A 26,543-nucleotide genomic window follows, 5' to 3' on the forward strand; every position below is an offset into this window, starting at 1 on the left:
CAGCAACTATAAAACACATAAATTAGGTACAAATTTAAAAAATACAACACTTACACCATTCTAACGGTGCCTTGGATGGAAAGATAACAGAGGGTTGAAGATGGCTTTAGGAAACTTTGGGGTGTTAAAATGACGAATTTTTAGAATAGGGTTGCAAAGTGTCAGTTGACATGACACGTAAACCACATGGGCGAAAACTGCAATTTACTCAACTTTTAATATACAATGATTTATATAATTCCGAGTATGTCGTTGCAATGTGTCTAATTCTATCTACGTCTCGATATAATTTAATCTGAAACCGGGTTGTGAGTAGTAATGTGCAAGTAATCAAAGTACAAACGTACTTGTTATCAAAACTACCTCACATTTTTTTATTAAGTGATGTAGTTTACCCTTTGCATTATTCTAATAGTACAATGAATAGAGTATAAATTTTATTTAAAACGAAGATGTATTCGCCATAGTGTATCTTTTTTGTATCGTAATGTACGAGTGTTGGTATCATATCAGTGCCGTGATGAACCAAAGTGATATTGTCCCAACAATATGGGTACTACGTCAATTCTGACCGAACAACATCCATACCCTTTTCAATACTATCAAAATCGTTACTGATATACGTTTTATGAATTTCAATGTTTAAAACATGTGTCGACATCTTTTCGGTATATCACGACTATATTTTTCAGGTTCTGTCTTCCGGTCACTATAATGAGTGTCAGTTTCATATCAATACAAAAATTAACCGAGTCGATACCAACCAAATCAGATTTTACTTACTTGGTTATTTTTTCAGATTTTTTAAAAATTTCCTTTTTTAATCTCTTTTATTTCTTTTTATCCCAAACATACTTGTGCCACGTAAAACAGGTGTCGATGTCGTTTTTCTTTCGATTGCTATACCGAGTGATTCTACTTTAATGAACCAAACCAATCCTAACTAAATTCTCGCAGCGGAGCGCAAAAAATCCATCTAACTATGATACAATTCTGCTCAACACACAAAAAATAAATGATGGTATACACATTACTTTTTGATATTATCAAATATTTATATCCAGGTACCCTTTTGTAACATACGTAATTGAAAGGTTAAAAAAGGAGTTAGACTTGGTCTCCACGGGTAGGCTCCCTGTAAGACCCGCCTCATATGAGGTTAACTTTTTTTTTTTTTCTTTTATTTAAACGAAAGATCTTATCAAAAGATTACATTTTTATAGTAATAAAACATATCCTAATGCAAAGTAGTGATAATTTAAATACTCTAAATAACTAATATTTTTAGGCATATAGGGTTATAACTTGTGTTTTGGGGGTTTTTTAAAAAGAAGCTTGACTTTTTTACTTTTAACCCAAAGGTTTATTACCTTTAGCAATTTTAACCCCACACAATTTGTTTTCTTTTTTAATTTTAACCCAAAACATTTTATTGTTTGAAATTTAACCTCACAACTTTGTACTTTCAACTTTTGTCCCCTATACTTTTCATTTTTCGCAAATTTTTGTTTTGCGTTTCGTTCTAAATTTTTCGCGTTAACACGACGCAATATACATGTGTGGTTCAACGTTTTTACGTCTATTTATTCATGTTTGACAGGTTCGTCGCAACGCGCAGGTCCTAGGTCGAGTCAGTGTTGGTGTTTGTTGGGGGTGGTCTGACATTGATACTATTTGGCACGGTTTTACGTCCCGCCGCAACGCGGGGTGCTTAATTCTAGCTCGATTCAAAATACAAGTCCACATATTTTACTTTCAAAACACTTAACAAAAAGCGGAAGCTGTCGAGCATTCGAGAAGTGTTCGCTTCTTTACGCCGCTTGATATTTATCTAGTGATTTATATAGATTTTACCTTCATAAACACGCACAAAAAATTATGTTTATATTAACATGTGGAAAACCAACAAGAAGATAAATTTGGTGCGTCCAGGCAAAATGTCTGGCTCCCTAGGCATAATGCTGGCTCACTAGGCAACCTACCTGGCTCACTAGCTATGCCTGACTCACTAGGTATACTTCCTGACTCGCTAGTTGCTCTTGGCTCACTAGGCATACTTCCTGGCTCACTAATTATGCATGGCTCACTAGGCTACTGTTTGGCTCACTAATTATACCTCACTTACTAGATATATTGTCTAGCTCACTAGGTAACCTGTCTGACTCACTAATTATGCCTAGCTCACTAGACAACCTGTCTGGCTCACTAATTATGCCTGACTAGCGGTAAGTAAGTGTCCCAACTACCACCAAAGTCTATTATACAAGCCCGGAGCATGTCTTTCAATGTCTGAATCGTCCTTTCGCTTTGCCCATTTGTTTGTGGGTGATACGCCATACTAATCAACAGCTTGGTACCCATCTGTTCTTAAAAGTCTCGCCAAAAGTTCGAAGTGAACCGGTTATCCCTATCGGACACAATCGATACCGGCACCCCATGGCCTGCCACAACCTTGTTAATGTATAGTTCTCACATCTTTTCGAATGTATAAGTTTCATGAATATGAATAAAGTGAACACAGTGAGCACTTTTAGTCAATCTATCCACGACCACCCAAATGGCATCGAACCCCGGAACCATCCTTGGTAGCTTGTGTCACACCCCCAAAATCCAGACGCGGAAAACCACCGCTTGGAGGCGTGACTGACCAGGATCAAGCCACCAATCATATTGAACATAACAAGTAATAAGTAAAATTCAACCACATAATATGAAAGGTGTTTCAAATCCAAAAACATAGTTAAGTGTTTAGTGGAAGCATAATTGTAAAACCCAACGTAAGTATTAAGTACGAAATAAAGTAATGTTTCTAGCATGGCACACACTGCCAAGTCCCAGAACGACCGCGCCTCCCTGTGCAAACTCCATGAGTACCTAACGACCTGCAAGGCATGTAACAACGAGTCAACAACAAAGTTGAGCGAGTTCACAGTTGGTTGTTTAGTTATAGTATTCGTTTCGTAAACCATATGTTCGTTTTGTAAACCATGCAAAAACATAGTTAAGTGTTTAGCGGAAGCATAATTGTAAAACCCAAAGTAAGTATTAAGTACGAAATAAAGTAATGTTTCTAGCATGGCACACACTGCCAAGTCCCACAACGACCGCGCCTCCCTGTGCAAACTCCATGAGTACCTAACGACCTGCAAGGCATGTAACAACGAGTCAACAACAAAGTTGAGCGAGTTCACAGTTGGTTGTTTAGTTATAGTATTCGTTTCGTAAACCATGTGTTCGTTTTGTAAACCATGTATTGTATTAATTCGTATCGCGGTCTCCCAGACATGTGTGCGAAGATTAGTGGGGGCTTCCCATATGTTACTAGACTGAGTGTATCGACTGCTACGAAAATGTAAGAGGTGCCCTAAGTCAATGTCTATCAGCATTGACCCTTTGCCCATAGTCCATTAGTACACGCCCGTTCGAACGACACGGTGTGAGGTTTGTTAAACCTAATAGCGCTATTAACTAATGACCCGCTCGCCATAGGCCTCGGCGATTAAGTCGATATAAATGAGGGACTTCAATGATAGAGGTTTGGTCCAGTGTGTATGCTTGGCATCCTACTCCCAGAGGATGGTCGTAATTACCGTTTAGTTCATTTACCCATTCCCAACCCTTGGGAATCCCATGCCTTGGAAAGAGTGTGAACTCACCTTTGGTTTGCTCGGCAAGATTAAAGCACGTATTCCAAGTTGGTCAATTAGTTCCTATTGTGGTTACCACTAACAGTTAGAATCTCATTCCATCAACTCACGTATCAAACCATGCATGTAACAATTTGCATCAATTATCATGTAGTCACATAATGAACATTCGAGTCGCATACATATCACATATTACATGATTTATTGTATAAATAGCACCCATATAGATCTTGACGACATCACCACTCAGTTTCTTAGTATGTAATTTGTTCATGAGCCAATACACCTTATTCATGCATATGTATAAAACATATCCTAATGCAAAGTAGTGATAATTTAAATACTCTAAATAACTAATATTTTTAGGCATATCGGGTTATAACTTGTGCTTTGGGAGTTTTTCGAAACAAAACTTGACTTTTTTACTTTTAACCCAAAGGTTTATTACCTTTGGCAATTTTAACCCTACACAATTTGTTTTCTTTTTTAATTTTAACCCAAAACTTTTTATTATTTGAAATTTAACCTCACAACTTTTTACTTTCAACTTTTGTCCCCTATACTTTTTATCTTTCGAAAATTTTTGTTTTACGTTTCGTTCTAAATTTTTCGGGTTAACACGACGCAACATACATGTGTGGTTCAACATTTTTACATCTATTTATTCATGGTTGACAGGTTCGTCGCAACGCGCGGGTCCTAGGTCGAGTCAGTGTTGGTGTTTGTTGGGGGTGGTCTGACATTGGTACTATTTGGCACGGTTTTACGTCCCGCCGCAACGCGGGGTGCTTAATTCTAGTTCGATTCAAAACACAAGTCCACATATTTTACTTTCAAAACACTTAACAAAAAGCGGAAGCTGTCGAGCATTCGTGAAGTGTTCGGTTCTTTACGCCGCTTGATATTTATCTAGTGATTTATATAGATTTTACCTATCATAAACACGCACAAAAAATATTTTTTATATTAGCATGTGGAAAACCAACAAGAAAACAAATTTGGTTCGTCCAGGCAAAAATGCTTGGCTCGCTAGGCATAATGCATGGCTCACTAGGCAACTTTCCTGGCTCACTAGCTATGCCTGACTCACTAGGTATGCTGCCTGACTCGCTAGTTGCGCCTAGCTCACTAGGCATACTGCATGGCTCACTAATTATGCCTGGCACACTAGGCTACTGTTTGGCTCACTAATTATGCCTCACTTACTAGATATATTGCTTGGCTCACTAGGCAACCTGTCTGGCTCACTAATTATGCCTAGCTCACTAGACATACCGCATGGCTGACTAGACAACCTGCCTGGCTCACTAATTATGCCTGACTAGCGGTAAGTAAGTGTCCCAACTACCACCAAAGTCTATTATACACGACCGGAGCATGTCTTTCAATATCTGAATCGTCCTTCGCTTTGCCCATCTGTTTGTGGGTGATACGCCGTACTAATCAACAGCTTGGTATCCATATGTTCTTAAAAGTCTCGCCAAAAGTTCGAAGTGAACCGGTTATCCCTATTGGACACAATCGATACTGGCACCCCGTGGCCTGTCACAATCTTGTCAATGTGCAATTTGACATCTTTTCGGATGTATAAGTTTCATGGATAGGAATAAAGTGAGCACTTTTAGTCAATCTATCCACGACCACCCAAATGGCATCGAACCCTCGAGCAATCCTTGGTGGCTTGGTTAATAAGTTCATCGTAATGTGCTCCCTTTTCCATACGGGTATATCAAGAGGTTCAAGCTTTCCATAAGGCTTTTGCTGTTCTGCTTTGACTTGTAAACAAGTTAAGAATTTTTCAACATATTTTGCTAGATCTCTCTTCATTCTGGGCCACCAATAATTTTGTTTCAAATCCCGGTACATTTTGGTCGCCCAGATGAATCGAGTAATGCGATTTCTGAGTTTCATCAAGTAAGAGGTCCTTAACACCACATGTGTTTGTTAACCATATTCTACCAAACTAGAATTTTAACCTGTTGTCACCGTCTGCTATATCTTTTACTTGACCCTTTACTCGTTTCTTACCCCAATTTTCTTCTTTTACCGCTTCAACTTGTGCCTTTCGAATTCGCTCAAGTAAACCCGAAGTTGCCACCAATTGCATTGACCGTACTCGTATAGGAGTGTATCATTCCTTTCGGCTTAGTGCATCCGCTACTACGTTGGCCTTCCCGGGATGATGGTGTATTTCACAATCATAATCGTTCACCGTTTCTATCCAATGCATTTATCTCATATTTAACTCCTTTTGGTCGAAGAAGTATTTCAAGCTTTTATGGTCGGTGAAAATAGTGCACTTCACCCCGTACAAGTAGAGCCTCCAAATTTTTAAGGCAAAAACTACCGCCGCCAATTCAAGGTCATGAGTCTGGTACTTTGTTTCGTGTACTTTCAATTGTCCTGAGGCATAAGCAATCACTTTGCCTCTTTGCATAAGTACGCACCCGAGACCAAGATGCGACACATTTGAATACACTACCATGTCGTTGGTGCCATCCGGTAAAGTCAACACCAGTGCACAAGTCAATTTTTCTTTTAGCATTTGGAATGCTTTTTCTTGATCATTTTCCCAAACGAATTTCTCATTCTTGCGGGTTAGCTTAGTTAGCGGTGACGCAATCTTGGAGAAATCTTGGATAAATCTCCTATAGTAACCTGCAAGCCCCAAGAAGCTTCTAATCTCCGACGTTTCCATTTTGATACGGCTTCAATCTTTGACGGATCCACTAATATCCCTTTGGCACTTATGATGTGTCCAAGGAATTGTACTTTTTGAAGCCAAATGGCGCACTTTGAGAATTTAGCATAAAGCTTTAACTGTCTTAGTGTTTCCAACACTTCTTGCAAATGGCGAATGGGATCTGCCTCACTTTTCGAGTAGATAAGTATGTCATCGATGAACAGAACACTATCACCTAGTTGTCTAACATTGGCTTGCAAACCCAGTTCATGAGGTCCATGAAACCCGCAGGTGCATTAGTTAGCTCGAAAGACATCACGAGGAACTCGTAGTGTCTGTATCGCGTACGGAAAGCCGTCTTCGGCACGTCTTATTCTTTCACCCTTAACTGATGGTAACCCAACCTCAAATCGATTTTCGAAAACCAACTCGCGCCTTGTAGTTAGTCGAATAATTCGTCTATTCTTGGAAGCGGATATCTATTCTTTACCGTAAGCTTGTTTAGCTCGCAATAATCGATGCACATATGCATACTTCCGTCCTTTTTCTTCACGAACAGTACCGGGGCTCCCTATGGGGAAACACTTAGCCGAATAAACCCCTGACTCACTAGACATACTGCCTGGCTCACTAGTTATGATGTCTTGCTCGTTTGACCCATTATGAGATATTAGCCTTTTGGCTCAGATCATTCACAATCTTTCATCAAGTTTTTCTCATTATTTTCCAACCATAATCAAGGATCATGATTGGTCACTTGGACAACACCTCGGCTTCTACGACCCTGTAGGTCGTTTATACCTTGGTTTTACTTGTCCGTTATCTAGTTTATAGCCTTATTGACCATAAATGACCCATTACCCAGACTTATTAATATTGCGCTTCACGCTCACGTTACTCGGTTTGCGATTATGTTTAATTGACCCGTTATGATGTTTAAGCACTTAAGCTTAAATCATTCTTATACTTTTTATGGGATTGTTCCCTTCGTTTACAACCCATTACTCGGGCTTATAAATCCCGTGTTTCACGCTCTCGTTGCCCGATTTGCGCTTATGTTTATTTGGCCGGTTTAGTTTACTCTTGTGAATATCATCACTTATGAGCAAACCATACTCTAAATCAATAACGACCCATTTGGTTGACTCTTGTGAATACCATCACTTACGAGCAACCAATTCCACTTGCAATCAATTTCTCAATCGCTATTTTCATTTAATAATATTGACAAACTAACTAATCAATGGAGCATATAACCACATACCTTAAAGCTTTCCCTTGAGTCGCGTGTTTTCTCCGGCTTGATTACCCGGATTATCCCTCGAGCTGCCTATAATGTACAACCCGACTAATCATTAAGATGCCATTACGATAACCATTCCATCATGTTTGCTAACAATCATTTCATATGGTTTTCATCAAGGGTTTCTCATACATTATTACATACAACTCTCACTTAGTCATTTTATCATACACCTTATGTGCATAAGTTTTTAGCTTTTCATTTGGTTTAATTCAATAACTTCCTATGTGCAACTATATCATATCAAGCTCATCACTTTTAGCTAGTTCACATAATAATTTGGGTTTTGCACACTAAGATTAAAACCCATTTCATAGGCTATCTAAATGAACACTCAAGTATAACATGTATCCCATACTTCATATAAGCAACAATTATACCATCAAAACACATAATTTACAAGTTTCATCTATAAAATCATCATTCCGTGGATTTCCTCCAAACTAGAGAACTCCACAAAGATGAAATTTCAACATAGCTTACATTGTGGGGATCTTGGGTGTTCAAGATCTTCAAACATGCAAATCAAACACTTCAAATTGTTCCTTCAATTCTCAGATTGTGTTCTAGGGTTTTAAAGAGGGGTTTTCTCCTTTTTTCTCTCCATCTCGACACACACATATTTGTGTGTCTTTAATTATCTCCCCTTTCTATACTTCCATCTTAAGTCAATAACCCATTTTAGTCCCTCTACTTTGGTTTTATACTTAAAAGTCCCCATTTACTCAATTTAAATAATAAAACACACTATTTAACTAGTTAAATATTTATCCTAGTTGTTGTGTTCAAGTTATTTATCCTCAAAGTAAATATTAAACACTAGGTTATAACCCCGTGTATTACACGGGGTTGAATAAATAAATTTTATATACTAAATAATAAAACAATATATCTTTAAAAACCTCATTTATTATATGGGTTGAATAAATATAATTTTATATATTAAAGAGTAAACTGCAATTTTACCCCCTGAGGTTAGGGGTCATTGGCATGTCTACCCCCCCCCCTAAGGAAATAATTGCAATTTTACCCCCCACTGTTCACTGTTATGTCGCAACCTTACCCCCCGGCCTCAAATTTGTTGACTAATCTGTTGACTATAACTTGAAATGACTATAATGCCCTTTCATATTACCCCCTGTGTTTTGTGCACTATGTGATATTACCCCCTGCCACCACTGTCACCGCCATTCACCACCACAACCACCACTGCCACCGCCATTCACCACCACTGCCACCGCCATTCACCACCACAACCACCACTTAAAAGCCTGCATCCTTTTTCTTGGATTCTCACACAGATCTCTGCAAATTCAAGACAAAAAAGAAGATGAAGGTATCAAAATCTACACCAACTTTTACAACCCACAAGTTTTATATGTGAAATCTCACATGGGTTTTTAATCTTTTGTTTAAATCCTCGCTCTTTTTGCAGAAAGTTGTGTTGAAATTGGACTTCTTGAATGAAAAAATCAAGCAAAAAGCCATGAAAAATTGCAATTTTACGAATTAGGTGATGCCCAGATTGAAAGAAAGATTCAAAATTTATAGGAAGAGAACAAAGGAAAGATTCAAAATTTCTCAAAATTGCTCCTCTAAAGCAAAAAGCCATGAAAAATTGCATATATAGGAAGAGAACAAAGGAAAGACCAGGCTGGGGGTTGTTTTCTTTCCTCATTCCCTTTCTTTCTATGTCAAGAAACCTTTATATTCTTTAAACAATTTCTCATAACCCACATGATTTTTCAAAGAAAGATTCAAAATTTTCAATCGTTAAACAAATTAAGTGATGCCCAGATTGAAAAAAAAACACAAAAATTAATGAATTTGATGTAAAGAAAGATAAAGATTTGATAGATGCAAAGGATGGATGAATATTAAAGGAATTAAGGTAAAAGAATATGAAGGTTTCATCAACTTATCAACTTAACCGATAACAATGATGAAAAAGGATAAGTTAGCAAAGTAGTATTCTTTCATTTTTCATGCTATTTTGTGAGAAACAACCCCCAGCCTGGTTTTTCAAAATTGGATGTGTATTAGAGGAGCAATTTCTCATAACCCTCCAAGTTTGAAAAATGTCTCCAGTCTCACAGGTACTTAAAAAAAATTATGTAAATCCAATCTTTATTCATCTGGGTCATCATAATTTATAATTTTAAACCAAACCCAGATCTTAGTTTCTTACAAAGTTTCAAAACTTTACATGATCAACAAACACAGGTGTAGATTCAATATCAATGGATATGAAAGACAAGAAACTGACAGTAACAGGGGATGTAGATCCAGTGACAGTTGTGTCAAAACTGAGAAAGATTTGTCACACAGAGATTGTATCAGTTGGTCCAGCAAAGGAGCCAGAGAAGAAAGATGGTGGTGGTGGTGACAACAAGAAGAAAGAAGATGATAAAAAGAAAGAAGAAGACAAGAAGAAAGAAGAAGCTAAGAAGAAAGAATTAGAACCCAAAAAGAAAGAAGAAGAAGCTTTGAAATTAGCTTATGCTGCTGCTGTTGCACATTATCATAATCATCAGCCATACCCTTATTATAATTATCATCAACAGCAGCAGCAACCTTACTATCAGTATAATCATCCTCCTACCCTTATTAAGTGGTGGTTGTGGTGGTGAATGGCGGTGGCAGTGGTGGTGGCTGGAGGTGGCAATGGTGGTTGTGGTGGTGAATGACGGTGGCAGGGGGTAATATCACAGAATGCACAAAACGCAGGGGGGTAATATGAAAGGGCATTATAGTCATTTCAAATTATAGTCAACAGATTAGTCAACAAATTTGAGGCCGGGGGGTAAGGTTGCAACATAACAGCAAACAATGGAGGGTAAAATTGCAATTATTTTCTTAGGGGGGGTAAGGGTGCCAATCACCCCTAACCACATGGTGTAAAATTGCAGTTTACTTTATATTAAATAATAAAAAGTTATATCTATAAGAACCATTTGATGAGATTTTTTTTTTTTTTGAAATTCCATAAGTAAAGGGCCTGAAATGTAATTTCTTTTTAAACTCTAACTTTATAAAAGTAAAAATTTAAATGTAAAACAAATTGTAGAATTATACATAGGCCTATTATGGTATCTTTAACTTCCGTTTTGACGAATTATACTTATATGCTCTGGAGTATTACAGTCATATGCCTATTTTTAACATATTTATCCTTTTTGCTTATTGATAAGAAGCATGTGAATATCACATTCTAAGTGTTCTTAGTTTCATGTTTACTTCCTATGTTTCCTCTTATCCCTCTCCATTATATTTTGTAAACATAATATCATCATGTGCTAATTTTACAAATTTATGAAACCGAATATAATCATGTCCTAGGTAGTCTTAGTATTATTGGAATTTCCATTTGATTCATGGTTTCTGTTAGTTACTTCAAATTTCCTTGTTTATTTTCTGTCTGAGGTATGCGTGTATCCCAAAAACGTGAAAGGTTGAAACCGGTAACCACTTCATTTAGCTGCAGTGTGATAACAGTTTAAACCCATTTAGCTTTTTTTGTTTATGATCTACCCAACTGTAATATGAGTTCAGCTAATATGTTCAGTTTAATTTATTTCATTACGTACAGGTCGATACATAAAAGGTTTTGTTGAAGGGCATATAGTGATGGGTACTGGTCGATACATCTTAGTTTTATATCTATTTATGAGCATTACACGGTGGGTGTGAGTAACGGTGTGAGTGGTAGTTGATGGTTTGTTTTGAAGGTTGTAGATAGAGAAAGCAGAGGGTAATGGTTTTAGGTTTAAAAAGAAATTACATTTCAGGCCCTGTACTTGTGAAATTTTTTTAAAAAAAAAAACCTCGATTATTTCTAACCCAGTTAGGCATTTGGATGAAAATGGCAAAAAGTTACAAACGTGGGGGGCTATTTGGTACAAAAAAAATCATTTTGGATGAAAATGGCAAACATGCCCAAACCTTAGGGACGATTTTGGCAATTAACTCTAATAATTATCCATAAGATATTAAACTAATAATATTTAGTAGGAGGATTAACTATAATATAAGATATTAAACTAAATAATATTTAGTAGAAAGGTTATATATAATAATTAGAAGAGATTAAACTAATAAATAGATAGTCTAATATGATGATAAGTGTCCTAAAAATGGTTTTTTTTTTATTATATAGTATAGATTAGATATTTTGGGGTGTTTCGATGCAATGTTTGACCATTCAAACAGTCATATGACCGTTATTCATTAAAAAAATGTTTATTTCTTTTATTTACCTTGAAATAACCATCCCATTCTCACCGAAACCATTTACACTCATCAATCTCTTTCTCATGCAACCATTTTCACTAATCTCTTTCTTAATGGCTAATCACTCGTAAGAAGACTTGGCTATTTATTTACCGCCCAATAATTACAAAGACGATTTTTCAACCGATAGTAGCTTACTTTATTTCGTAGAGAAGCTAGAGGAAGTCGAAGTCTAAGCGGGAGACACGGCAACGTCGTCGGCCGTTCAAAAAAATCGTCAAACATGATTGCATACAAGGTAACGAAAATCTTATGAACGATTATTTTGTTGATCAACCAAAGTATGATCATGAAACATTCCGTTACCGTTCTCATATGTCGAAACAATTACTCGTAAAAATTGTTGGTGATATTGAAGCATAATATCATTGGTTTCAAGAGGGATTAGATGGGCGATAGAAAAAGAGTTTTACGAAGATACAAAAGTTTTATCCGCCATTAAACAACTCATGACTGATAATACTCCCGACAAGAACGACAAATATTTACAAATGCCAAAAAGGACTTCGCGAGAGTCCCTACAATTGGATGATAGGCCGCAATGGCATAAAAGCATGAATATTCGGGACAGGTAACAATGTTCCAGACAAGTAACAAGATGTGAATTCAGATTAATACCGAGTATTATATTAGTTTTAAAAAAGTTATACAGGTAAAGATCACATGTGATATGCGATATTTGGCAATACCCGCCCAATTATTGAAACACGTTTATCTGCATCGCAACACGATATAATAATAGTACATATAAAGGTTAAAAACATAATATATTGTATATTATATATTATTAAAAGAGTAAACTATCTTTTTGGCCCCTGTGGTTATATCACTTTTACTATATTAGCCCAAAATAAGATTTTTTAACATATGTGCTCCCATGGTCTCTATAACTAACTATTTTGGCCCATGAGTCTAATCAAACCCCAACTCTGGTTAATTATTAGTCACATGGCAGACACATGATGGGTATAATGGTAATTTCTCCTCCCCTTTAAACCTAATTTCTATCATATCATCTGCAAATCAATCACACCTTATCTTCTTCAAGAACACAACATCATCTTCATCTCTTTATCCTTTCCCTCTTCACTCTGGTTCTACCAACACAACACCTCGTGATTTTTGTAGATTCAAAGGCGCTGTCGCCACCTTCAACGACACACGCACACCTATCACCTTCCAACTTATAACCTACAATTGGGGCATAATTGGCAACAATAAGGCTCAAATATTGGGTTCAAAACTACGATTGGGGCATAAGTGGCAACGAATCACTGGTCGCAAGAACCTTTTTAAGCAACTGTGATTGTGAAATTGAGGAAAGCAAACATTATGCTGAACTTTGGATGGGGACTCATGATTCTGGACCGTCGTATGTTGTTGGGGAAAAGGGGATCGAAAATGTGAGTTTGAAATCGTGGGTTTCGGAGAATCCGGAGGTTTTGGGTGATTTGGTTGTTGGGAAGTGGTGTGTTGATCTTCCGTTTATGTTCAAGGTGATTGTTGATTTCAATTTCTTTTTTTTTATGATTTGATTGTGTTTGTTGCTGATTTCAGCAGACAAGCAAATTGAAAAGCTCAAGAACTGTGAACCGTTAGAAGAATCTATTTTTTTTCTTAATTGTATTTTGAGTTGAAGATATTGTTTTAGATTGATGTGAAATTATGAATGTCAGTTGTGGATTGGTGTTTTTGTTATAGTAGGATTTGAGATTGAAGATTAAGTGATAATTTGTTAATCTAAAATGATTTTGAGCTTTTGGTAGTAGGTCTGATCAATAAGTGTGGGAAATGAATATACGTTAAAGATCTAGAAATTTAATTGAAGATATTGGGATGATGATGATGGTTGAAGGTGGTCATGTTCTTGAAGATCTGGGTTAGAAGATGATAATGTTCTTGAAAATCTGGGTTAGATTTAAAGGGGAGGAGAAATTACCATTATACCCATCATGTGCCTGCCATGTGACTAATAATTAACCAGAGTTTGGGGTTTGGTTGGACTCAGGGGCCAAAATAGTTAGTTATAGAAACCATGGGGACACATATGTTAAAAAATCTTATTTTAGGCTAATATAGTAAAAGTGATATAACCACAGGGGCCAAAAACGTAATTTACTCTTATTAAAATTGTTAAAAACTTGAAATTATCCTATTTGTAGAATTATCATACGTGTGCTAGAATATTTCATGGGCGGACCTACACTATCGACCTACAATATCATGTGGGGGTGGCCGCCCCTTAAAAAAGTTAGTATATTTTTTAGGTATAAATCTTGATCGCCCTAATAAAAGTTCGGTTAAACGCCCCAAATGCATCTCCATAAAATAAATCTTGATCAACACTGAATATTTATATTTTTTTGAGGTGGGTTTAAAATTAGGGGTGGGTTATGGCTAATGGTATCTTAACATGTACTTTTAACCACATAATACATATTTGAGATATCGTATCAGGCACAACTTTATAAACAAATAAAAAACACTCAAATCAACTTATTTAATCACAATCAATTAATTTTGTAATCACGAGGATGAGGTAGGTACAAGTGTCTACTTTCTAAATCTCATGGTAGTTGACGAATAGCTAATCGTGATTGTAATCAAGATTTTTATGTGCACACCAACTGTTCGATGAAATGCCAACAATGAAAACTCTCGTCACCGTGTTGTTTTTGCTGGCTACTAACGCCTTTCTTTGTCGTGGTTCATCGTATTCTTACTCTCCTCTTATACGCAGCGATCTTGGCCGGAATCCTACTGATGAACAGCCACTATCAAAGATCGCTATTCATAACGCTTTTGTTGATCTTCATGAATCAGCATCTGTTAAGGCTGAACCTCTTCTTCTTGGTTTAAAGGTAATTCTGTTTAATTGTTGTGTTTCTGGTTATTGGATTACTAAGTTGAAGAGTTATAGTTTGACCTATAATTTGGGTAGAGCTAAACAAACACCACCGACACACTATCCGGACAACACGCTGACGTGTCATACCGGTAGGGCTGTTCACGAGCTGAGCTGAGCCGAGCCAGGGAAGCTCGGGCTCGATTATAAACCGAGCGGGCTAAAAGAATAATAATAATTCATAGCTTCCAAAATTCAATAGTTTAAAATATCAATCAATATTTCAAAAGAATACATATATCCAAAATTAGTTCAACCCATAGTTGTTAATAGCGAATAGCGACAAGGGACCTGTATGCTACATAGCGAATAGCGACAAATAGCGACCGCTATATTATAAATAGCGATACACTAGAAAAAGAATTTTGAAAATTTTTATATGTATATTATATCAAAATACCTTAGTATACATGCTATTTTACATGTATATTTAACAAAAACCTATAAATCCAGCTATTTTATAGCTATATCTAATTGCTATTTCCATCAAAAAAAAAAAAACTATCGCTATCATCGCTATTTGTCGCTATGACCCATATAGCGACACTACGTCGCATCGCTAAATAGCGCGCTATAGTGGTCGCTATAGCCGCTATTAACAACTATGGTTCAACCTACTACATTACAAGCCAAAATCAAGTTTAACCAAATACAAAATAAGTTTTAAATTTCAATGAAATACAATATAAGTTCCTTAGCATCCTATATGCCATATATATGTAACTGCACTCCTAAATACCTGCAGATAACAAACAGATTTCTATGATATATTATATCTATATTAAAAATAAATATATTAAAGGTAAAATAATATGAGCTAAACTGAGTTGAGCTAGCGAGCAAGCCAAACCGAGCCAATCTGGCTCGTTACGAACCAAACTGAGCTAGGCTCACTTTCTAACCAAGCCAAGCCAGCTCGGCTCAGTTTCAAACCAAGTCGTATCAAGCGAGCGAGCATGCTCCGAGTCCCGAGCTTTTTGAACAGCCCTGCATACCGGCCGTCCGGCCGTATGATGGGGCAAAAAGTGATCGGTATTGGTATGTACCGAGAATACTGAAATTGAAAATGACTGATGTAACCATTAACAAAGTCATACGGCCCGTATGACCTTTTCTCTTATCATACAGCCCGTATGATGTGAGAGGGTCTGGTTGTATTGCAAGACCCAAAGTTTTGGACTAACTTATGCGAGTTGTCGGATTTTGTGATTAATTGGCATGATAGGGCGAGGATACTGCATGGGTCAATGTGGAGCTCAAGTACCCACAACCATCCGAGAATGACTGGGTTGGAGTTTTTTCACCTGCAAAGTTCAAGTAATATTCATATTTAAAATATTTATTTGCATTATCATGTTACCAGATGTCGTAATTTCGAGCTGTTAACTTATGAATAGTTCAGCTGCGGTGATGTTTTATCTGCAAACGGGTCAAATTGGTAAAAGTCAAAAGGTTCAGCTAAAAAGGATACGAGTCGAATCAGCAAAAGTGTACTTTTAATGCGTACAGCCTACTAAATCCTTTTATTCAAAAAGTCATATTTTTCTTACTGTGATAACACATTTTTTGTAATCATATTCGATACCCAAGTTATTTGTGGAATATTGGAATAAAACGGATTTGGGTCAACCCGATTCATTTGACCCGCTCACTCCCTATTTCGCCACCTATACTTGCAACATCTTTGTCTGTTCTTTAACTTTTTTTTTTTGCTCAACTGCTTAAATATGGCAGTGCATCAGATTGCTACTTCGAATCAGGCAAATCGCACGAGGCTCCATGCATATGCACGGCCCCAATTAAGGTATGCATGATAAATATAAGGAAAATTTACAAGTTTTGTCCTTTATCTTATTACCACTTATCAGGCGGTGTCCTTTTTAACGAATTTTGACAAGTTTTGTCCTTTACAAGGAATTTTGTTGCACGTTTTGTCCTTTAGGCTTAACTCAGTTAGATTTTCTTGTTAAATCTTGTCACCCAAGGGTATTTTAGTCTTTTTACTCATTTATTTAATATTATTTAAAAGAATAAAACAAAATATTTTAGGGTTGACTCTTGAAATAAATGGGTAAAAAGACTAAAATACCCTTGGGTGACAAGATTTAACAAGAAAATCTAACTGGGTTAAGCTTAAAGGACAAAATGTGCAACAAAATTCCTTGTAAAGGGTAAAAGTTGTCAAAATTCGTTAAAAAGGACACCGCCTGATTAGTGGTATTAAGATAAAGGACAAAACTTGTAATTTTTCCTAAATATAATTCGGAGTATTGAAAATTAACGAAGTTTATTCGTTTTTGATTTTTTTTTTTTTTAATGTGGGTTATTCTAACCAGAACTATATATTGAAAACTTATCATACAGTACATGTTTGCAAACCAATCCAGTTCCAAATCCAATTATATAACAACCGGAAAAGCTACGTTAAGTTTCCAGTTAATTAATCAGCGTGCAGATTTCGCCTTTGCATTATTTTCTGGCGGGTTGGAAAATGTGAGTGAACTACTTCTTTCCGCGCCGTTTGTCATTTACGTTTTTTTTACATAATTTCAAAGTTTTTAATGCTATTACTATATCCGTTTGACTAATTGTTATTATTATTATTATTTGGATTACAGCCCACATTGGTGGCAGTTTCAAATCCTATATCATTTGCAAACCCGAAGGCTCCTGTTTATCCACGCCTTGCACACGGAAAGGCTTGGGATGAGGTATTTTTCTGTATATCTTTTTTATTTTCTTTTTCATGCGCAAAGGCAGGTTCGGATCGGGTTAAAACGAGTCATTTTTAGTGTGAATCTAAACAGAACTAGTTTTTAGGACCCCTGCTCTGCTGCAGGACCGTTAAACTGAAAAAAAGTAGACGTAAAAACGTTGAACCACGCACGCGCGTTGCGGCGTGTTAACTCGAAAAAATTAGACCGAAACGTAAAACAAAGAAAAGAATAACTAAGTCAGCTTAGGTCCCGCAAGTTGCGACGGGGCAGTTAAACTGCACAAAAAAAATTAGACGTAAAAACGTTGAACTACACACGCCCGTTGCAGCGTGTTAACTTGCAAATTTAGATCGAACGTAAAACGACAATTTTGTAAAGGATGAAAACGGGCCAGTTAAACCGCACAAAAAAGTTGACGTAATAACGTTGAACCACACACGCACGCTGCAACGTCTTAACTTGCAAAATTTAGATCGAAACGTAAAACGACAGTTTTGTAAACGATGAAAGGTATAGAGAACCAAAGTTGAAAGTTGAGAAATGTTGGGGTAAAAAATGAGATATGTTTGTGACAAATATGTAAAAGATAAAAAGATAAGGGGTTAAAAGTAAAAGAAGATTGAATGTGTGGAGTGACTTGCAATATTTTATTCAATTAACCAAAAGAAAAACACACAACCAAGTTATGCACAAAAGAATTAAACAGTAGCTTTGTGAGGGTGAGAAATTTTGGTAAATAATAGAGTAAATTACTTTTTCAGTCCCTGTGTTTTAGTGGTTTTAACCACTTGAGTCCAAAATCAAAAAGTTTAACGCCCTGAGTCCCTAGCCATTTATTTTATAACGTTTTGACTCCAATTTTGTTCATTTTATAACGGTTGAGTCCAAAAAATTGGACTCAAAAGGTTAAAATTTGGACTCAAAAGGACTCAAATGGTTAAAGAAAATGCTTATAGGGACTCAGGTCGTTAAACTTTTTGCTTTTGGACTCAACTAGTTAAAACCACTAAAACACAGGGACTCAAAAAGTAATTTACCCTAAATAATATATAGGTAATATGTCGGGTTGACCCGAAAATACATTTTTGTTTCTTCTAAAAAAAATCTTTAAAGAATTTCCAAAACAATAATAATCTAATCTTTGAATAAAATGATTTCGGATGTTGTATGCAAATAAATACAATTTGAGCAACCTTCAACCTGTTTGACCGGTTTCCCTATTAGCAAATCTTTTTGTTCGACTCTTTTGAGATTAAACAGAACCCAAATCAACCCATTCATGATGCTACGTTTGTTGCAGATGACAGTTACATGGACAAGTGGCTACAACATTGATGAAGCCGTTCCTTTTGTTGAGTGGGGTCAGACAGGCCTTAGCCCAAAGCAATCGCCAGCTGGAACATTGACATTTACACGTGGCAGCATGTGTGGTATAGTAATTCTAAATCTTTATAATGTTATAATACTTGTGCTTACTTGGCATTTGTAACGATTACGTAATTGCGCTGCAGGTCCCCCTGCACGTACTGTTGGATGGCGTGATCCTGGTTTTATACACACTAGTTTCTTAAAGGAATTGTGGCCAAACACTATGTACGTGTTCATATTTAGAATCCTTTACATGGATATATTTAACCCCTTTACATGGAAACGGGTTACATTTTATCTCTAACGTGTCAAACTTAAATACTTCAAATGAAGCGGATCAAGTGGGTTGAAACTAGGGGTGCTAAACGGGTCGTGTTCGCAGGTTGGCAGGTTCAACCGACCCCGAACCCGAAAATTTTACACAAACCCCAACCCAACCCGAACCCGAAAATCGTATAATACATAAAAACCCGAACACGACCTGAAGTTTTGTGAGTTGACCCGAACACGACCCGTTCAACCCGAATTTTTTTATTTTTTTCTGAAATTAATATATTAAAATTATATTTTTACTTAAAAACACAAATGTAAATAATAATATCATATTTAAATTATAAAATCTATGCTAATTTCTCTTTTTAAGTTATAATCATGGCATAAAATACACATCTCATTTAATTTATGACATAAAATATATTTTAAAAAAATATAATATAGCATAAATGTGTTAAACGGGTCAACCCGCCAACCCGACTAGGTTGACCCGAACCCGACCCGTTTACCTAAACGGGTTCGTGGGTTCAACCTGAAACTGACCCGAACCCGTTTAGACTAAACCTAAACCCATGAATTTCGGGTTAGGTTCGTGTCGGGTTTTCAGGTCGTCTCAGAAATTCACGCCCCTAGTTGAAACTTGAATATCGCTCAAAGTGTCATTCGACTGTTTTCAACCTCTTAAATCGATTCATTCAAGCAAATTAGATATAGTTTTCATAATCACTTTAATATATTAATCATCTATGGTTAACCAAAATTTTGGATTTGATCCCTAGCTTTTCAAAAGTACACGAATGGTCCTTGTGGTTTGTACTTTATAATGCATTTAGTCCCCAGCTAATAAATCTAAAGGTTTTAGCAGGTCCAAGTTAGAGACTAAATGTGTTACAAAGTGCATATCACAGGGACCATCCATGTACTTTTGGCAAAAGTTGGGGACTAAATACATTACAAAGTGCAAACTACATGGACCATCCGTGTTCTTTTGAAAAGCTAGGGATCAAATCCAAAATTTCAGTCAACCACAGGGACCATCGGTGTACTTTATTCTAATGAATATTACACATTTTGATCCGTTACCGACCCCGCTGATTTTGCCGCCTGTAGAGATATGAGAAGAGTGAATGCTAAATTTCTAGTAATATTACTCATATGTGGCTGCAAAAAAAAAAAAAAAAAAAAAAAAAAAAAAAACAAACTATTTTGCAGGTATAGTTATAGGATGGGCCATATGCTATTAAACGGAACAATTATATGGAGTAAAACATATTCATTCAAATCATCCCCATTTCCGGGACAGAGTTCGTTGCAACGTGTTATTATTTTTGGAGACATGGGGAAGGTATCATTAGCTGAAAATTTATTGATTTTTTTAAACTTGCTTCTTGATTAGGCCTCCAAACGAATTGAACGTTCAGCGAACCATTCAGCGGGAAGTTCGTTTGCGTTCATTGTTCAATAAATGAATGAACACGAACAAAATAATTCCGTTCGTTTAGTTAAATGAACGAACATGAACAGAGGCCGTGTTCATTCATTATGTTCTTGAACATTCGGTAACATGTTCGTTTATGTTCAACAATAGTCTATCAATGTTTTTAATTATAATATTTTATTTTTATACTTCAAAACTCCGACAAATAAAATATTTAATAAGTATCATTGTATTATATATTCTATTCATGAATGCTTGTTTGTGTTCGTTGTTGTATTCATGAATGTTCGTTACTTAAAATTAACAAACGCACACAAACACATTCATTTCCTTAACGAACGAACATGAACAGAAAATCTCATTCGATAAGTGTTCATGAACAGTTCATGAACACAAATATATTCTTAACAAACGAACACAAACATGGACTTGTTCGTGTTTGTTCGGTTCGTTTGCAGACCTATTCTTGATGGTTTAACGTAAATATCATAATTTCTCACTAAATAAAACTTGAAAACTCCTTTTCAGGCCGAACGTGATGGTTCAAATGAGTATGCTTGTTATCAGCCAGGATCACTAATTACTACCGATCAGTTAATTAGTGATCTTGATAATTACGATATTGTTTTCCATATAGGAGATATGCCGTATGCAAATGGATATCTTTCACAGTGGGACCAGTTTACCGCACAAGTCGAACCGATTGCATCTGTAAAACCTTACATGGTTGCAAGGTTTGGATTCTTTTATGTACTCTGAGATGTGCCAAAATGAGCGGGTCAGGCGGTTTGGGTAACGGTTAGCTTATGTTACGTATAGGATTGGCCCATTGGGTTTTTTAAGCACTAAGTATACACTTCGGGCGATGTACCCATTTCACCATAAGAATCTAAAAAAAGCAAAAGCATCCATATGTAAGAGGTTTATTTGTTTCGAGTAAAATGTCATTTTCGTCCCCTGAGGTTTGGCCAGTTTTGCGACTTTCATCCAAAGGTTTGTTTTTTTTTCGTATTTGGATCCAAAAGGTTTGAAATCTTGCCATTTTCATCCAGCTCGATAACTCCATCCATTTTTCTTCGTTAAGTCAGGGGTATTTCCGTCTTTTTTGTTAACTTAAAGGGTAATTCGGTCTTTTTCGCTTAATGTACAAGCATTTGGCATAATGTACAAGCATTTAGCATAATGTACAGTACAAGTACTCAAAAGACCGAATTGCCCTTTAAGTTAACAAAAAAGACGAAAATACCCCTGACTTAACAAAAAAAAAGGATGGAGTTAACTAGCCAGGTGAAAATGGCCAGATTTCAAACCTTTTGGATCCAGATCCGGAAAAACAAACCTTTGGACGAAAGTCGTAAAACTGGAGATGGAACACAACCCGAATTCACCTATTAGTAAGCAAATGGGTCATAATTGTCACACGTGTATACTAGCATCGTACGTATTTAGTTGAAAGGTAGTTTACTTTAGTTTGTATTTTGCAGCGGAAATCATGAACGGTCTTGGCCCAATTCCGGAGGTTTTTATGCTACTAAAGATTCTGGTGGGGAGTGTGGTGTGCCTGCCGAGACCATGTACTATGTTCCCGCGGAGAATAGAGCTAAATTTTGGTAAATGAAGTCTTCTTAAATGATTTTATGCTATATATAAACTTAGAGAAAACATCAATATATGTGGCAGAATTGAATGCAGAAGTTTACATTATGTAAGTCAATGTTTTCAGAACTTGACCAGATGTCGAACTAGTCTCCTTACCGGTCCACTGGTCGAACCGGATGTAAGAACCGGGAGATGCCGTAAATATTATAAAAATAAGAGTTAAATGCCATTTTAGTCCCTGTGGTTTGGGCCATTTTGCCAGTTTAGTCCAAAGGTTTCATTTTTTGTCTGTGGATCCAAAAAGACACCGTCGCCATTTTAGTCCACTGGGTTAACTTCATCCATTTTTTCTGTTAACGAGAAGGGCAATTCGATCATTTTATATGGCCGAATTGCCATTCTATTTAACAGAATTACATATAAAATGACCGAATTGCCATTCTCGTTAACAGAAAAAATGGATGAAATTAACCTAGTGGACTAAAATAGCAATGGTGAAACCTTTTTGGACCAACAGGCGAAAAATTAAACCCTTGGACTAAACTGGCAAAATGACCCAAACCACAGGGACTAAAATGGCATTTAACTCTAAAAATAAATAGGGTAAAATTTAATTTTTTTCATAAAAATTCAGTTCAACCCCCCTAAAAATCCGTTCCAACCGGCGGGCCTGGTCCGGTTATCAAAACATTGATGTAAGTTCACAAAAATAACCGTGGTTTCCCCTTTTTGGCAATATATCTGTGGAATGTGGCCATATGGGCGGGTTGGGTTCGGTTAGTTAAAACGGGTCATTTGTTTGTCAAATGGATAGAGTAGGGTTAAATTGACCAGCTAACACTTTTTTGTCGATTTTTATTTATTTTTATAAATAACTAAGTGTTAGTGATGAACTTATGATTAAAAACAATATTATTACAATAATAATAATCCAAATTTTTTTTAACTATTTTAGTTTTACCCATTTGACCGGCGAGATGAAATAAATCAATAATATCACTTGAATCTACCCATTCATAAGTAAACATGTTGAACTTGAAAATTATGAACTCTAATTTAAATAAATGTTAACAGGTACTCAACAGATTATGGCATGTTTCACTTTTGCATAGCGGATTCGGAGCATGATTGGAGAGAGGGTTCAGAACAGTATGCATGGATTGAAAAGTGTCTTGCATCGGTTGACAGAAAAAAACAGCCGTGGCTTATTTTTTCCGCTCATCGGGTGCTTGGATATTCGTCCAACAGTTGGTATGCACAGGAAGGTTCGTTTGAAGAGCCCATGGGAAGAGAGCACTTGCAGAAACTATGGCAGAAATACAAGGTTGATATTGCGTTTTATGGACATGTTCATAATTATGAAAGAACCTGCCCTATATACCAGGTATTATTCCCTTCTTTTATTATCATTATTATTATTACCATTGTTTTTATATGCACAATATCTTTGGGTGGGTTGGGCGGACGACTAATCATGCATCATGTGGTGGCGTTGATAGCCGAAAGACAAGGGGGTACATGCACAAATCGGCCTTTGTCCCGATTGCTGAGTGTTATGTGACCCGTGTCCAAGGCTTGATACAAAACTACTATTGAGCTGAGGGTCTCATTGGAAGCAGCCTCTCTATTCCTACGGAGTAGAGGTAAGGCTGTCTACATCTTACCCTCCTCAGACCCCTACCTTAGCTTTGCTATTTGTGGGATTTACTGAGTATGATGATGATATAATTATATATACAGGGGGGTTATCTTAAGAACGCTAAATATTGCGAGAACCGTGAGAACGAATGAAAAAATCTCATTATAATTAAAATACAACATCAAGAAAAGAATTTACAACAATAAATAATTCATTTCTCCTCTCAAAATCACTCTTATTAGATTTTTTACACGTGTGATTTTGAAAGGAGAGAAGAATTATTTAAAGAGTAAATTCCTTTTTTAATGTTGTATTTTAGTTATAATAAGGTTTGTATTAAAAAAGTTTTATTTAGATTGGTTGTCACCCATAACCCACCCGACCCACCATAATTTCACCCCTAAAACACAATCAAACCTACAAATAACAGAGTGAAGATTACTAAAACACTATATTCAAACCCTAGCAGTCCATAAAAAACTCCAAACACACCATCGTAGAACTATGAATATAAAACACAACATGATAATCAACATAAAACACATAATATTAGTCATGGGTAGGGATAGTGTACATTAATTCAGAAGTGTGAGAAGTGTATTATAACACTATATATAACACTATATAACACCATATAAACACCGTATAACACTATGTAACACCATATAACACTATGTAACCCCATATGACACTATATAACAATATATAACACTATACATCTATCAATGACATGCTATCAGACAAACTATAGTGTTATATTTGTTATAGAGTGTTATATAGTGTTACATAGTGTTATATGGTGTTATATGGTGTATTGGTGTTACATATTGTTATACGGTGTTTATATGGTGTTATATAGTGTTATATATAGTGTTATAATACACTTCTCACACTTCTGGATTAATGTACAGGATCCTCTACCTATTAGTCATTGGATAATTAGAGTATTATCATCCAAAACACAAAACAAAACCCACATATATGGTTTTAGTAATCTTTATTATGTTATTTGTGGGTTTTGGGTGTGTTTTATGGTTGACATTATGGTGTTTTATGATTTTTTTACACTTTTTTAGGATTTCTGGACTTTGTAGCCAACTCCTAGCCTATATATATATAGTGAAAGGCTTAAATAGAAAAGGCTCTTAACGTGTGACAGTACGTAGCCACCAATATAATGTGCGTAACAAGGTTAACCCAACACATGCGTAATTATGCAAATAACGTGCGTAATTAGGGTTTAACCCAGCCCATGCATAATTATGCAAATAACGTGCATATTTTAAAAATGAAGTCATGTACCGTCGCACATTAAGGGGCTATTGCACACAAACACACACGGTTAATTGGATCACTATAAGTATAAATGGCAATTGCAACATCTACTTATTAACAAGTCAATTTTGGTTATATAATGCCATACTAGCCAAGTGTGTAAATAAAATAAAAGAAGATTAGCTAAAAATGAAACGGATTAATGTTGTCCCACGTACATTTCGCGTACGACCTTCTAAATTTCGATTATTATAGTAATATATATCTTTTTCTAATCATTATGTTAACACATTAATTAAAATATAATTAAAGGATGTTGGTTTGTTCATGTCATGTTATTAACAAGTCAAATGGGTAAAATTTCAAGATTAGCTAAAAATGAAACGGGTCAAATAGATTTGACTGGTCAAAACCTACCACACGTTAATTTATTGATTCATGATTATGGTGACGGTGCAGAACCAATGTGTAAACCCGGAAAGATACAGTTATTCTGGAACCGTAAATGGAACAATCCACGTTGTTGTTGGTGGAGGCGGAAGTCATCTATCCGATTTTACTGAGATCGATACGGTTTGGAGTTTGTATAAAGATCATGATTGGGGGTTTGTCAAACTAACCGCGTTTAACCATTCTTCACTTCTTTTTGAGTACAAAAAAAGTAGGGACGGGCTCGTTTATGATAATTTCACAATCTCTCGAGACTATAGAGACGTGTTGGCTTGTGTACATGACGGGTGTGAACCTACCACATTGGCATCATAAACCAATACGCAACGTAGATGTATTATAGTTAAGGTTTGCCTCTTATCTTGTCAGTTGTAACTTTAAAGCTTATTGTTAGGTAAATGTTGTGTTAGACACGTTCTTGCATTTCGGCATTTTTCTACTACCCGTCAAAATCGAGTGCCTTATGTCCGACCGTTCACGAAAGCCCGAAGATTCTTCAACCAAAAAAGACTGAACGGCTCGGTTTGATAAAATTTGTTATATATTATGGGTGTCTTGTATTCACACAACAAACCAATTATACTTTGATGAAATGAGGGGCTTGAAAGAAGTTTTATGTTTAGTCTTTGATAACACTATGGTAGTTGGTTACTAAAGTGGGAAATAAGGTTACTAGGATATGTTTTCTTACTTTTTATGTTAAAGGTTATATTATATAGATTTTTTTTCTTATTTTTTATGTTAAGTATGTATTGGAGGAATATATATATGATACAAGTGCCTCTCATACTGAAGAAAAGGTAAGATAAAAAGAGTGGGATTTTTTTTTTGTTTCTTTAGGTGGTTTAGAGAATTAGATAGGATAATTAGAGCGGTTGTTGGTGGTTTATGGGAACGCCTATATAATGTATATATGTGTGGGCCCTCGAGGCAAAAGTGAAATTGCACTAATTTTA

The 26,543-nt window shown here is 36.1% G+C and overlaps 1 protein-coding gene across 1 annotated transcript; it reads left to right on the top strand.

The window, feature by feature from the left end:
- Positions 1–14,390: 14,390 nt before the first annotated feature.
- On the top strand, positions 14,391–26,209 carry LOC110911659 (nucleotide pyrophosphatase/phosphodiesterase). Its single transcript, XM_022156283.2, has 12 exons — positions 14,391–14,784; positions 16,054–16,145; positions 16,563–16,632; positions 17,193–17,321; positions 17,447–17,539; positions 18,846–18,975; positions 19,057–19,138; positions 20,399–20,531; positions 21,153–21,358; positions 22,109–22,234; positions 23,298–23,607; positions 25,597–26,209. The coding sequence occupies exons 1-12, from the start codon at positions 14,563–14,565 to the stop codon at positions 25,900–25,902; spliced, it is 1,899 nt and encodes a 632-aa protein (XP_022011975.1). The 5' UTR covers positions 14,391–14,562; the 3' UTR covers positions 25,903–26,209.
- Positions 26,210–26,543: the final 334 nt, after the last annotated feature.

This window comes from Helianthus annuus, chromosome 2 (assembly GCF_002127325.2).
Source record: "Helianthus annuus cultivar XRQ/B chromosome 2, HanXRQr2.0-SUNRISE, whole genome shotgun sequence".
In the NCBI taxonomy this organism is placed as follows: Eukaryota; Viridiplantae; Streptophyta; class Magnoliopsida; order Asterales; family Asteraceae; genus Helianthus; species Helianthus annuus.